This window comes from Epinephelus lanceolatus, chromosome 2, assembly GCF_041903045.1.
Source record: "Epinephelus lanceolatus isolate andai-2023 chromosome 2, ASM4190304v1, whole genome shotgun sequence".
Lineage (NCBI taxonomy): Eukaryota > Metazoa > Chordata > Actinopteri > Perciformes > Serranidae > Epinephelus > Epinephelus lanceolatus.
The window spans coordinates 32,617,172-32,628,199 of record NC_135735.1 but is presented as its reverse complement, the minus strand read 5'-3'; the positions used below and the strand labels follow the sequence as shown (position 1 = coordinate 32,628,199).

Here is an 11,028-nt window from a genome sequence, read left to right as displayed (position 1 = left end):
ACCGTGTGTTTGTACATGTGTGTGTGTGTGTGTGTGTGTGTGTGTGTGTGTTCAGTATGTGCCAAGAAAAGTTGAGGTTTCTATCCAGGTGGCTTGGGTCATCCTCGCATTTCCCTCCTCGCGCTCAACTCAGGTTCTGGATCACAAATCGTCTTCTCTTCTTCTCATAAATATTAATATAATACTTTATTAACCATTGCCCTTGACCCTTGTAACGCCATAAACAAAACAAAAACAAAAAAGCAAAATATCAAAAAGGTATAGGTCTGACAAATTGCAACATCACATAATAAGTAGAATAAAACCCAAAGGATCAGCAGAGGTTGTATAAATGTTGTGCTTCTTTAATTTCACTTTGTAAAGTCCTCCACTGTCCTAGTTGTGTTTTAGTTTAAACCTTGTTATATTTAATATATATAGAGATAAATGTACACGTATAATCCGCACTGAGGTTCGTCTCTTGTGGCAAGCAGAGGGCAAGCAGAGAGGCTACCAGGAGCGCACTTCTTTATCCCTCTGTCTCTGGTTCGTCCTTTCCTCAGCATTCATTCGTTTATTCATTCATTCATTCATCAGTGTTTTTTCTCTTCGTCCGTCTCTTTGTCATTCAGTAGCTCCCATGGTCCCAAAGGCTGGGACTGAAGGGAGACGGTCTTTGTGGAAAAAGAAGGATTTTACCCACTTTCTCCTTTTCACTCCTTCACTTTCTTCCTGGAATCCCTGTTCCCTTGTTTTATTCCCTCAGGTCCTTTGTCATCTTTGGTAGAGTGTCCGACACTTTGGTGTGTCTGGGGAATAGGGTGGAGGGGCCGTTGAGGGAGTGGAGATACATGAGAGGGTGCATGTATGGATGAGGGAGATTGATGAAGGAGAGGAAAAGGTGACAAAGTGACACGATGACATGGATAAAGTGTAAGTGTGTAAGTGTAAGTGTATCTAATCAGATTAATAGTGACAAAGGAGAGAAGTGAAACTCGACTGTCAAAAATCATTAAGTATATTCACCTTAAATACAGTATGCTCGTCAGTTGGTTATACTGAGTGTCTTGGGGGGGTAAATGTTCAAAGAAAGCAGAGGAGGAGAAACTAGACAAAGACATTGTGTTACCATTTATCTAAGCAAGAAGGATGAAATGGATGCATGAAGGATAGAGAGACATTGAGTGGAGAAGGACAGACAGTCAGGGAGACATAAGTAGAGGAAAGGACAGGGAGAAGGGTAAAGAGAGAAGTATAAGAGCGCAAGTCAGGGCAGTGTCTGTCACTACAGACAGGTGGCATCGCAGGAAGTGCTCATCATCTGTAGAGTAGTGACAGGAAGCAGGAGAGGCCAAAGGTCAGCCAGCTGGCCAATGGGAGCGAGTGTGATCCACCAATCAGAACTACGGGGGAAAAAGAAGAGAGTCTTATTAGTTCAAACATAAAACACTTACAGACACCTGGCTCTGCTGTTTATTCATGACATTAAAAGGTTTTATAGTTAAGTTTCCTCAGACACATGAAGCTTACTCACTCTCCACCGTTCCATTTTTGTAACACACTCCTGTAATTACAGGCGCACCGAACAATCGTGAGTGCTTTGTACACTCTAGCAATTTATTAATACAAGAAAAAAGATTGCCTTTTATCACTGACTGATGTTACATTTTACATTTGCTTTGTGACTGTCAGGGTTCAACAGTTAATTCACATTTTAATAAACAGCTCAGAGTAAGACATGTAGTCTGCTGTTGGATTGCATTTCATCTGAAGGTGTTGTGACACTGCCACAAAGGTGAGGGGAGAGACATGTACAGTATTGTTAGAGGGTTCCTGAGTAGAACAGCCTTCAAATATACTGTGACTAGGCTCGTTCAAGATGAACGAGAGCAGGCAGCTGCAGCAGGGGGCGGTGACAACAAGCTGCGGTCAAGTCAGTCAATTAAAGAAATGTTAGATCAGGCGAGAGCCAGGGGTTTCCCATCATGCTCCGGGTCTCGCAGTCAGTGGAGAGCAACTGCAGCGCCTGGCTCTAAAAACTGCAGCTGCCTTGCTCTTGCAAGATTATCGCTGTCCACTTTTTGAATTTGCGCAGGCCTGGCTCATCTCGAATGAGCCTAATGTGCCTTGCCTTGTCTCCCTCTCGCCCTTGCTGCACACAGGCGAAGGGGTGTGGCCTTTGGGAACAAAGAGGAATTGTTTGGGGAGGGTTTTTTGATTTTGTTTGCCGAGGACAGGAGGCCGGTGGTGGAAACCAGACAGCCCGGGTTGGGAAAAAAAAAAATAGATTCTTGCTTTTGGTGTTTCCTCACCCGGGTGTGTGGAGGATAGAAAAGTACCGAGCAAACTAACAAGTAGGCCCTGATTGTTTCTTTTATGGATTTCCCCCCTGGTGAGTTTGATTCCTTTTTTGGGGGGGGATATATATTTTATTTTTTTTGCAATGCATTGTTTTCACCTGGTTCCTATTTTTTCATTTTAAACAGTGGATATTGGACATTTCTTCTTCACTTGGATTATCTTAAATTGAACAAAGGAGATAATTATTAAAGCTGATATCCTCAGATTATCTTTTTTTTCTCCTATATTTTCATTTGGGGAGGGGAATAATATATAAATAAATCATGTTTGAGCCTATTTAAGTTTCCTTTAGTACATTCGTCTACTGGTGTCAGTAGGGAGCCGAGGGCAGGCCCCTTATTTTGTCCACCCTCCTTTAACCACGTTAAAGTTATCACTGTAAGTTTTGACTTTAACTCATTACAAAGCTATAAAGGTACGCTGATTGTTGTAGTATACTATGCAGGATTGTCGGTTAGACGCTCAGCAATGGAAATGAAAGCAAAACCCAGATACACTCTGGTTTGGCATTTCACTTTAATCTATTTGCATTTTTTGGATGCCTGCTGCTTACAGTCTGGCACCTGGTTGCTACCTTTTAATAAAGCTCTGATCTCACCTGAGCACTGTGGGGGTACACTCCTAAAAACACCCCCAACACAGAAAATAAAAAGAAAATGAGAGAATACAGGCCGAGAGCAGAGTCTCTGCAGAAAAATACAGGGCATATTGAGAGTGATTATTTCTATATGAGTCTATACATTATTTTGTTAGGAAAATCCTGCATTGTATATTATATCTTTAAATTTAAAGATATGTGGACATTAATATAATTACCCACTTCATTGTTAATTTTATCAATGGTTGAACAATAAAACATCTATAAAACATACATCTGGGTCACCTTTCACTCCCTAAATGCACTGTATACAGTGTATATCAAACCAATGGTGTAAATATGACATAATTCTTAGTCCCTCGTAAACTGCATTTAATAAATAGCAGGCTAACCTTGACATTACATTAACCACAGGCTAAGTAGAACTGTACATGTATATATTTATCTTTTTGGCCTGAGGCTGTCTTTAAGCCGGGGGCTGACTGCAGAGGCATGTGAAATGAAAAAGCCCTGGTGTGGCAGCGAGTTTACACTTTTCTTTTGTGTAACGAGGAGCATCTTTTGAACAATACCAAACCGTGTTACTGATGTTGAAAGCAGGAGGAGGGTTGTAGAAAAATGGATCTGTGTTTTATGATCTCACGTGGAGGAAAGAGACTGTCAAGGAAGAAAGAAAGAGTTGAGTGGAGAAGAAGGATGGGGAAAGAGACAGAGCCAAGAACGAGGGGGCAGATGAGTAAACAAGTGAAAGAAACAGAGGGATTCACCATTGAGATCCTACACTTCGTCATGACAGCTTTGAGATTTTAATGAGAAAAAGAAGTTGCAATTGATGTCATCATCACCAATATGTGATGGATTGTTTTCCTTCGATTCTTTCCCCCTGCACGTTGTTATTGTTTGTGCGCAGTCAGGAGATGAAGCACACACATCTTCTATGAGGTGTGATTTGGTTGTTCAGAACCCTTCCGCTGATAAGACTTCAGATCATCTCAGATTTCCTATTTATTTTCTTTTCTGTGAAAATCTTACAGTCCCACACAGGAGCAGTGTACAGTACAAAAACACACTCCTTCCCTTCTTTGCCATACATACAGTGCACTCTCTCTTTTACTGTATGCACAGCATCACAAAAATGCAGCAACAAATTAAGCAACATGCATGCTGCTCAAAGACACTTTCATAAATAAGAAGTAGGTATTGTATTAAAAAGATCAATATGATTTCATATCAAGGGTCCATCCTCCAGGCAGAAAATCAATATTTATAATAAAGCTTTGATCCGTACGCAGCAGACACACACACTCCCACACACATATACAAAAAGATTCCTACGATATAGTTTGCAGGCAACAGATTGAAGTGGAACATGGTGTTTTACATCTCTCTGTCTATCTGTTTTTCTCTCTCAACCCATCCTATCGCCTCTCTCTATGCGAAGTCATGTAGGGAGTAGGACTGTTTATTTCAGTGATTGCAAGTAAGTGATACAGGTCTATACATGGATGATATAATGGATTACTATGGCTGTATACCATTTGTGTGTGTAAGTGTACGTGTGTGTGGTGGGTGGTTTCATGTGTGTCACAGTCAAGATGGTGCACAGGCATTTTAATCCACTCACATAAATCAGAGCTTCTAAACCTGCTTCTTTGTGCTGCACTTGTGCTGCAACCAACAAGAAAATGATTGTCTCTTTAGCTAACAGTCTCTTTATGATCACAGGAAGTTAAACTTTTAAAATTACTACAGAGACTGTCGGTGTCAATGCCAATTAGATCCTGCTGTGCTACTTCTATTAATAAAATACATTAAAGGAGCTCTAGACAATATTCAGAGTGAATCTACGGTATGATTCAGAGGTTGTGTGCACACAGCTCTCAACATGGAGGTAGCTGAGCTGGCGGCTAGCAGCTAACGGTGCTAACTGAGCAAATAGTGCTAACAACAGCTTCTGTGCTGGCAGAGCCAATGGGGGAAACCAGAGGGTGGCTGCTTCACTTCTGCAACAATGCCGTCCCAGAATCGGCTGTATTCTTATGAGTGCAGTGCAGAGCGATTAGTGGGATACTAGTGATGGGTGTTTTTTTGTTTGTTTGTTTTTTTTCATTTTACAGTTCCCATGTAGTTCCCTCCAAGTTGATACAGGTAAATTCATTGAACCTTCCAAACCTTATGATACATTTTGCAAGATATGGCAGCAATTCAATTTAAAATACTGTAAGTTTACATTAATAAAGCTTATATTCATTTTAATGCATTTCCACGCCATGTAGACCATGTAAGCCTCTTTGAGGGCAAGTTACCTCAGCAGCCTTATGCTGCATTCACTGGTGTCATAAAAATCTGAAAAAATTAGTCTCCCAGCATTTTTTGTGGCTCACCTGATGTGCTCTGTATTATTAACGTGTTGTTTAAATGCCCTGAGCAATAAAATACAACACATCCTCTTTATAGCGTCCATGTTGTTTCCACATTACAACTTAAACCTCATTAAAGGGAAATTTCGGTTTATTTCAACCTGTCTCCTATCGTCCTAAATTTGTTTCAAGTGACTAGTGATATAAAAATAATAGTTAGCATGTTAGCCATTAGCCTAGATACAACCGGGGCGCATAGTAGCATCAGACCTGATAAAATGTAAGTGAAAGGGCATACTTCAAGTGCAAAGTTAGTCCACTAAACAAGCTTTTTTTCCACAAAGACCGCCTCATATCGTTAGGATAAATGTCAGAGAACATATAGAAAACGACTTGTAAACGTGTTGTCTTACCTTACCTGCATGGTGCCATGTTTGTTTATCCCTCTAGCTCTGCTTTCCAAAGCGTGGCCGAAATATATCTCACCAGCTCTAGATAAAGCCCAGCTGGATACTAACGTTACTCCAGGTGGAGGTGTCTTGTCCTCGGTCACATCCAGACCTTGAAAATAAGGCTGCAACCGGTCCCATTCCTTGCAACAGAGGCATTCGTCTTCTGTGGGCACTGGGGCACAGCATTCACAGGTACACCACCAATCTCCAGAGCTACGCAGCCTTGCAGCAGCCATTCCTCCTCTCTCGTCCTCTACCTGTTGCGCCTCTCTCTCTCTCCTCCTCCTTTCTTCAATTTCACAAAGCTCTTCGTCAGTGTATTCTGGCTCAAATAAATAAGGGCGGCCATCAAACTCTGCAAAATCAAATTCCTCCTCCACAAAGTCAAAGTCTGGCAAAGTCTGTTCTCGCGAGATTTCAGGCACGCTATGAGATCGCTGCTTGTTCTCGCGATATTTCGGTTGCGCTTTGGAAAGCAGAGCTAAATGGTAAACAAACATGGCAGCACACCGGTAAGGTAAGACAACACGTTTACATGTCGTTTTCTATATGTTCTCTGACATTTATTCTAACCATATGAGGCGGTCTTTGTGGTAAAAAGCTTGTTTAGTGCACTTTTAACTTTGCACTTGAAGTATGCCCGTTCACTTACGTTTTAACAGGTCTGATGCTACTATGCGCCCCGGCTGTATCTAGGCTAAGGGCTAACATGCTAACTATTATTTTTATGTCACTAGTCACTTGAAAGAAATTTAGGACAATAGGAGATTTCCCTTTAACATACTAAACCTGGAAGAACCATCCAAGGAGCATATGAATGCACCATTGGCCTTGGCTTGTGGAGGTCTTGACGAGAGTCCAAATTAAATGGCCCTTGTTCATTTACATACACCCTACTGTGCGAATTATAGAAAAAAGAGAAGACGACACTTCTTTCATCTCACAAACCAGTGTAACTCTTTCAACCATTAACGTAGCGGGCTCCATAGGAACACCATCCTTCTCTGTATCTGTGACTTCAAGCTCCTCTACCTACAGCCCAGGATTGTATCAGTGTCTGCAGCTCGTAGAAAAAAAAATCACAAAATGCGATGAATTACGCTCTTGGTTTGTTTGTGTTTTCCTCTGCCTCCAGTCGGTCTTTTTCCTGAGACAACACGACATCTAACAGGTTTAAGTAGCAAGCTGACCGCTCTAATGCTATTTATGGAATATAACTATTCTCGTCAGGTATTCCAAGCAACATGGGGTGAAAACTGATAAAAAAATTATGTTTTTATAGCGTACAGTAAAACATCTAACTCTTGCTAAGCTATCTATATGTTATTTAATTCATAAAAATATGATCTGACCGCAATTGATTTGTCATTCTTCCTGGGCAAGCAGAATACGTCCCACCTAAAGAGAATGTTTCACTCACTAGTTCAGTAAGTGTAGCTGCTAGGCTGTCTGAACTGTAGTCCGATTCAATCGCATCTCGTTCACTCACAGGCAGTGTGAGCGGTACCCTACAGTAACTGCCAGTGGAAGGAAGGATCCATGAGCACTCGGATGTTGGACAGGCTGACCCGGTGCATATTCAAAAAGATTTGTTCATTTATTTTTGACCTACTATGGGATACACACACAGGACTCACATGCACTAACATGCATGCTCAGTCGGATCGTCTACCACAAAAGAGAACAGAGAAGCTCAGGTGACATCACACACAAAGATAGCATGACTTCCTACTTTGCTCAGATTACCAATACTCCACTACATCTTTACATAGCCAGTAGTTGTTGGCTGCTATATTAATGCTCTGAATATCATATAGAGCTCCTTTTAGCAAGTTTTGAATTAATTTTGTATGACTCCTGGTTTCACATATTCATTAAGTTCCCACCATATGATGCATGAGAGCCACGTGATGGAAGAGCAACGAAGAAATAAGGAGGAAACTCCTTCATTGGAGAAAAGACAATGCAGTAAAACGTAAAACAGACAAGCTCACTTTCCACCACCTCTTCTCTGAACACACAGCTGAGCCAGGTAGAGCTCTGTGATTTATGCAGGTGGAGTTACATCAAATGTGTCAGAGGCACCATACTTTATTTGTGGAGGACTGTAGGATACCAGTCCCCCCGTGTGTTAACCTGGAGTCAGCGTGTGTGCATGAGTGTAAGAATGCACATACTGCAGCTGTCAAATATTTGTGAGCATCCTTGTGCATATATATGTGCTTTCATATATAGTTAATCTGAAAACATGGATGCACACGTACATGTGTAAGTGAGTTTGTATGCAGTGTGTGGGTGTGTGTGTGTGCGTGTGTGTGTGTGTGTGTGTGTGTGTGTGTGTGTGTGCGACACGTGCAATGTGTCGGCTGGGTGATGCTGCCAGGCTCACCTACTCTGTGTCTACATCCTGTGACACGCTGGAAGTAGCAGCAAAGTGTCATACTGTGCACTCTGGATCAGAAACACACTGATTCTCGTTCTCTCTCTCTCTCTCTCTCTCTCTCTCTCTCTCACACACACACACACACACACACACACACACACACACACACCTAGCCATATGACAGTTTACTGATCAAAGCTTCTATTGATGTTATTTGTGGCTTTGTACTTGTATATTCAAAAGCACTATCTCACCATGCGTGTCTGTTTTAAGCTATTTGTCACTTAATTAGCTTATCTATCTATCTATCTATCTATCTATCTATCTACCTATCTATCTATCTGTCTATCTATCTGTCTATCTGTCTATCTATCTGTCTGTCTATCTATCTATCTATCTATCTATCTATCTGTCTATCTATCTATCTATCTATCTATCTATCCACCTGTACTTGTATAAAGACAGCCTAACCCATGGGAAGTGACCTTATAAGGCTCCTTCCTCTTCTGTATTAGAGTCCGTATTAAGTGTAATTTGTGGTATGCTCTAAGTGACTTTGCATTTTCCTTGAACTCATATTCATTTTGATTTCATCATACCTTTCAATCACGAGTTGAGTTTAATCCGTCTCTAATCCTCACTTTACCTCACAAACTCCATGGTGGCAAAATCTGTACTCAAGACAGACGCATTTGTGTTTCTTTCGGTGGCAAAGACTCTTCAGTCGCCTGCCTGATAATAACCCATCTGTCTGCACTGTATGTCTCTGCCTTCACAAAACCGCAGGACACGCGTGCACACGAAAACACGCGCAAGCGCGGAGAGCTCAAGAGCTTTCCTCTTCCTGTTTACACCTTCATCCATTATTCATGCCATCCGCCAGTTCCTTTACATGCACATGTGCAAGATCGCACACATACGCAGATGTCTCACAACTGGGGGTTGCAGAAGCAGAAGAAGAAGGTAAAAGCAGGGTTTTAATAATTCACTTTCGCATTTATGCTGTTTTGTGTTGTTTCCATGGCTCTAATGTTGTCTTTGTAGTAGATCCTAACAATAAAACCATGTTGCTGCATGGAACCTTTTGTACTAAAACTCTGTGCACATGACAAACTGCATGTCTATCCTTCCTGGAACTGGATGCCTTCTCTGTTGTTCTACCTGAGCTTTTTCCCTTTGCATTCCATTAAAAGGTATTTATGGGAGTTCTCTTTCCAAATTGAGGGTGCAGTATCCTGTACAGATGGCAAGGTCATTCCCCATGTTGGACTACAGCTGTGTCTCAGTTCAGGGGCTGCAGCCTTTGAAGGATGCGAAATAGGACAGTCTGGTCTGCGAAGGATTTGCTGGTTGCATCACCAGTTGTTCTCGCCCAGACCCATTGGCGTTCCTGTTACCTAGCAACCAGCTGCACTTGACGAAAGAAAGAGTGAGCTATAAGTTAGTTTGCCCTAAATCATGGACCCAGAGATTCCTGTTATGTATTTTTTTTTTATTGAATACTTGAGGAGATGATTCTCTACTGAAGACTCTGCCATTTGATATATATCAGGCTGATGGAGGACTGTTTTCAGGTAAACTTATCAAATCAAGATCGTTTAAGCTGTGTGCTTTAAACTAATAGTTATGTTAACCTGTAGCTGCTTACAACTGTTAATTAACTTAACTTAATATAAAATTGTTACCCGTGTGCAATGCATCTTGGGATAGGCTGGGCCATGAAGGATTTATCCATTGCATCCTGCAAATTCTGGGAAAGAAGGCTGCATTACTCAACCGCATTTGAACGAGCCTTTGAAATGGGACAGCCTTGGTAGCGCCGATGTGACACAATGTTCTTCTTCTCAACATTAGTCACTCAATTTGTGCTTAACAAGTAAGCCAATTATCATACAAACTTAAAGGCTGTAAAATGTAAGATTAATTTCCAGTAAAAGTGAGTCCACTATACAGAGGCCGATGCCAAGACAACATGAAATACAAATTAACTGGCGGAACAATGGTTAAAAGATCAGTTATGTATTGTACCACAGTAATGGCCATTACATGGTACAATACACGTTTGATTCTTGTTCAGTTTCACAGTTTAAGTGTCCTCATTTCACCTAACAGCAATGGCACCGTGCAATAAGAGAACGGTGCCAACTAGCTGTTGTTGTGCATGTCTGCAGACAGAGGGAATGCAATGAAGGCTATTATGAGAATTTAATGATGTTTATGCGCTGTGTGTGTGCGCGTGTGCATCCGTGTTTGTATGCAAGTCTTGGCTGGCAGAGGGCAGCTTTTACTGTAGTTAAACTGCTGGCAGGTTTTAGTTTCATATTCTCTTTCTTCTTGCAGTTCTTGGACCAGTTCCCTCTCTCTCTCGCTCTTTCTCACAAACACACACACACACACACACACACACAAACACACTCACACATACACTTTCGGTCACTCTCCATCTTTGACCTTTTCTCTATCGCTGTCTCCACTCCACACCCCTACCCTTTAGGCTATTTGAGTGTCTCTCCACACGCTTACATGGACATGCACTCATTCTCTGTAACTCACTTGTTTTTCTCCCCAGTTCACCCTTAAGGCAGAGTGGACCGTCACAAACAGTATTTAAAAGTAGCAAAATACTATTCTGGTATTCTATTTATGGGCAGATAGCTTGGCTTGACTTGTCGAGCATGTCAGCATGAGCGGCGGGGAGAAATTATGGTATGGAGTAAAACAACTCTCCCAGCTCCTATTGGAGCCAGGTGAGTCACTCCTTTCCTCGCTGCACAGACATTCCCGTCTCTGTCATTCTCCTTCACTCATGCTCTTTTTTAAATCCGTATCATTACATACTTCCTCCCTCTCTCTTTCTCTCTTTCTCTCTAAAGGCTGAATAACAGAAGCTCTTAA

The 11,028-nt window shown here is 41.6% G+C and overlaps 1 protein-coding gene across 2 annotated transcripts in view; it reads right to left on the bottom strand.

Moving 5' to 3' along the window:
* Nucleotides 1–384: 384 nt before the first annotated feature.
* The window catches only part of mdga1 (MAM domain containing glycosylphosphatidylinositol anchor 1), a 234,347-nt gene continuing 223,703 nt past the window's right edge, over nt 385–11,028 (bottom strand). For both annotated transcript variants that reach the window (XM_033627130.2, XM_033627141.2), the window contains exon 18: nt 385–1,382. In XM_033627130.2, the coding sequence (XP_033483021.1) occupies nt 1,297–1,382 (86 nt within the window). In that variant the 3' untranslated portion in view covers nt 385–1,296. The remainder of the gene's footprint in view (nt 1,383–11,028) is intronic.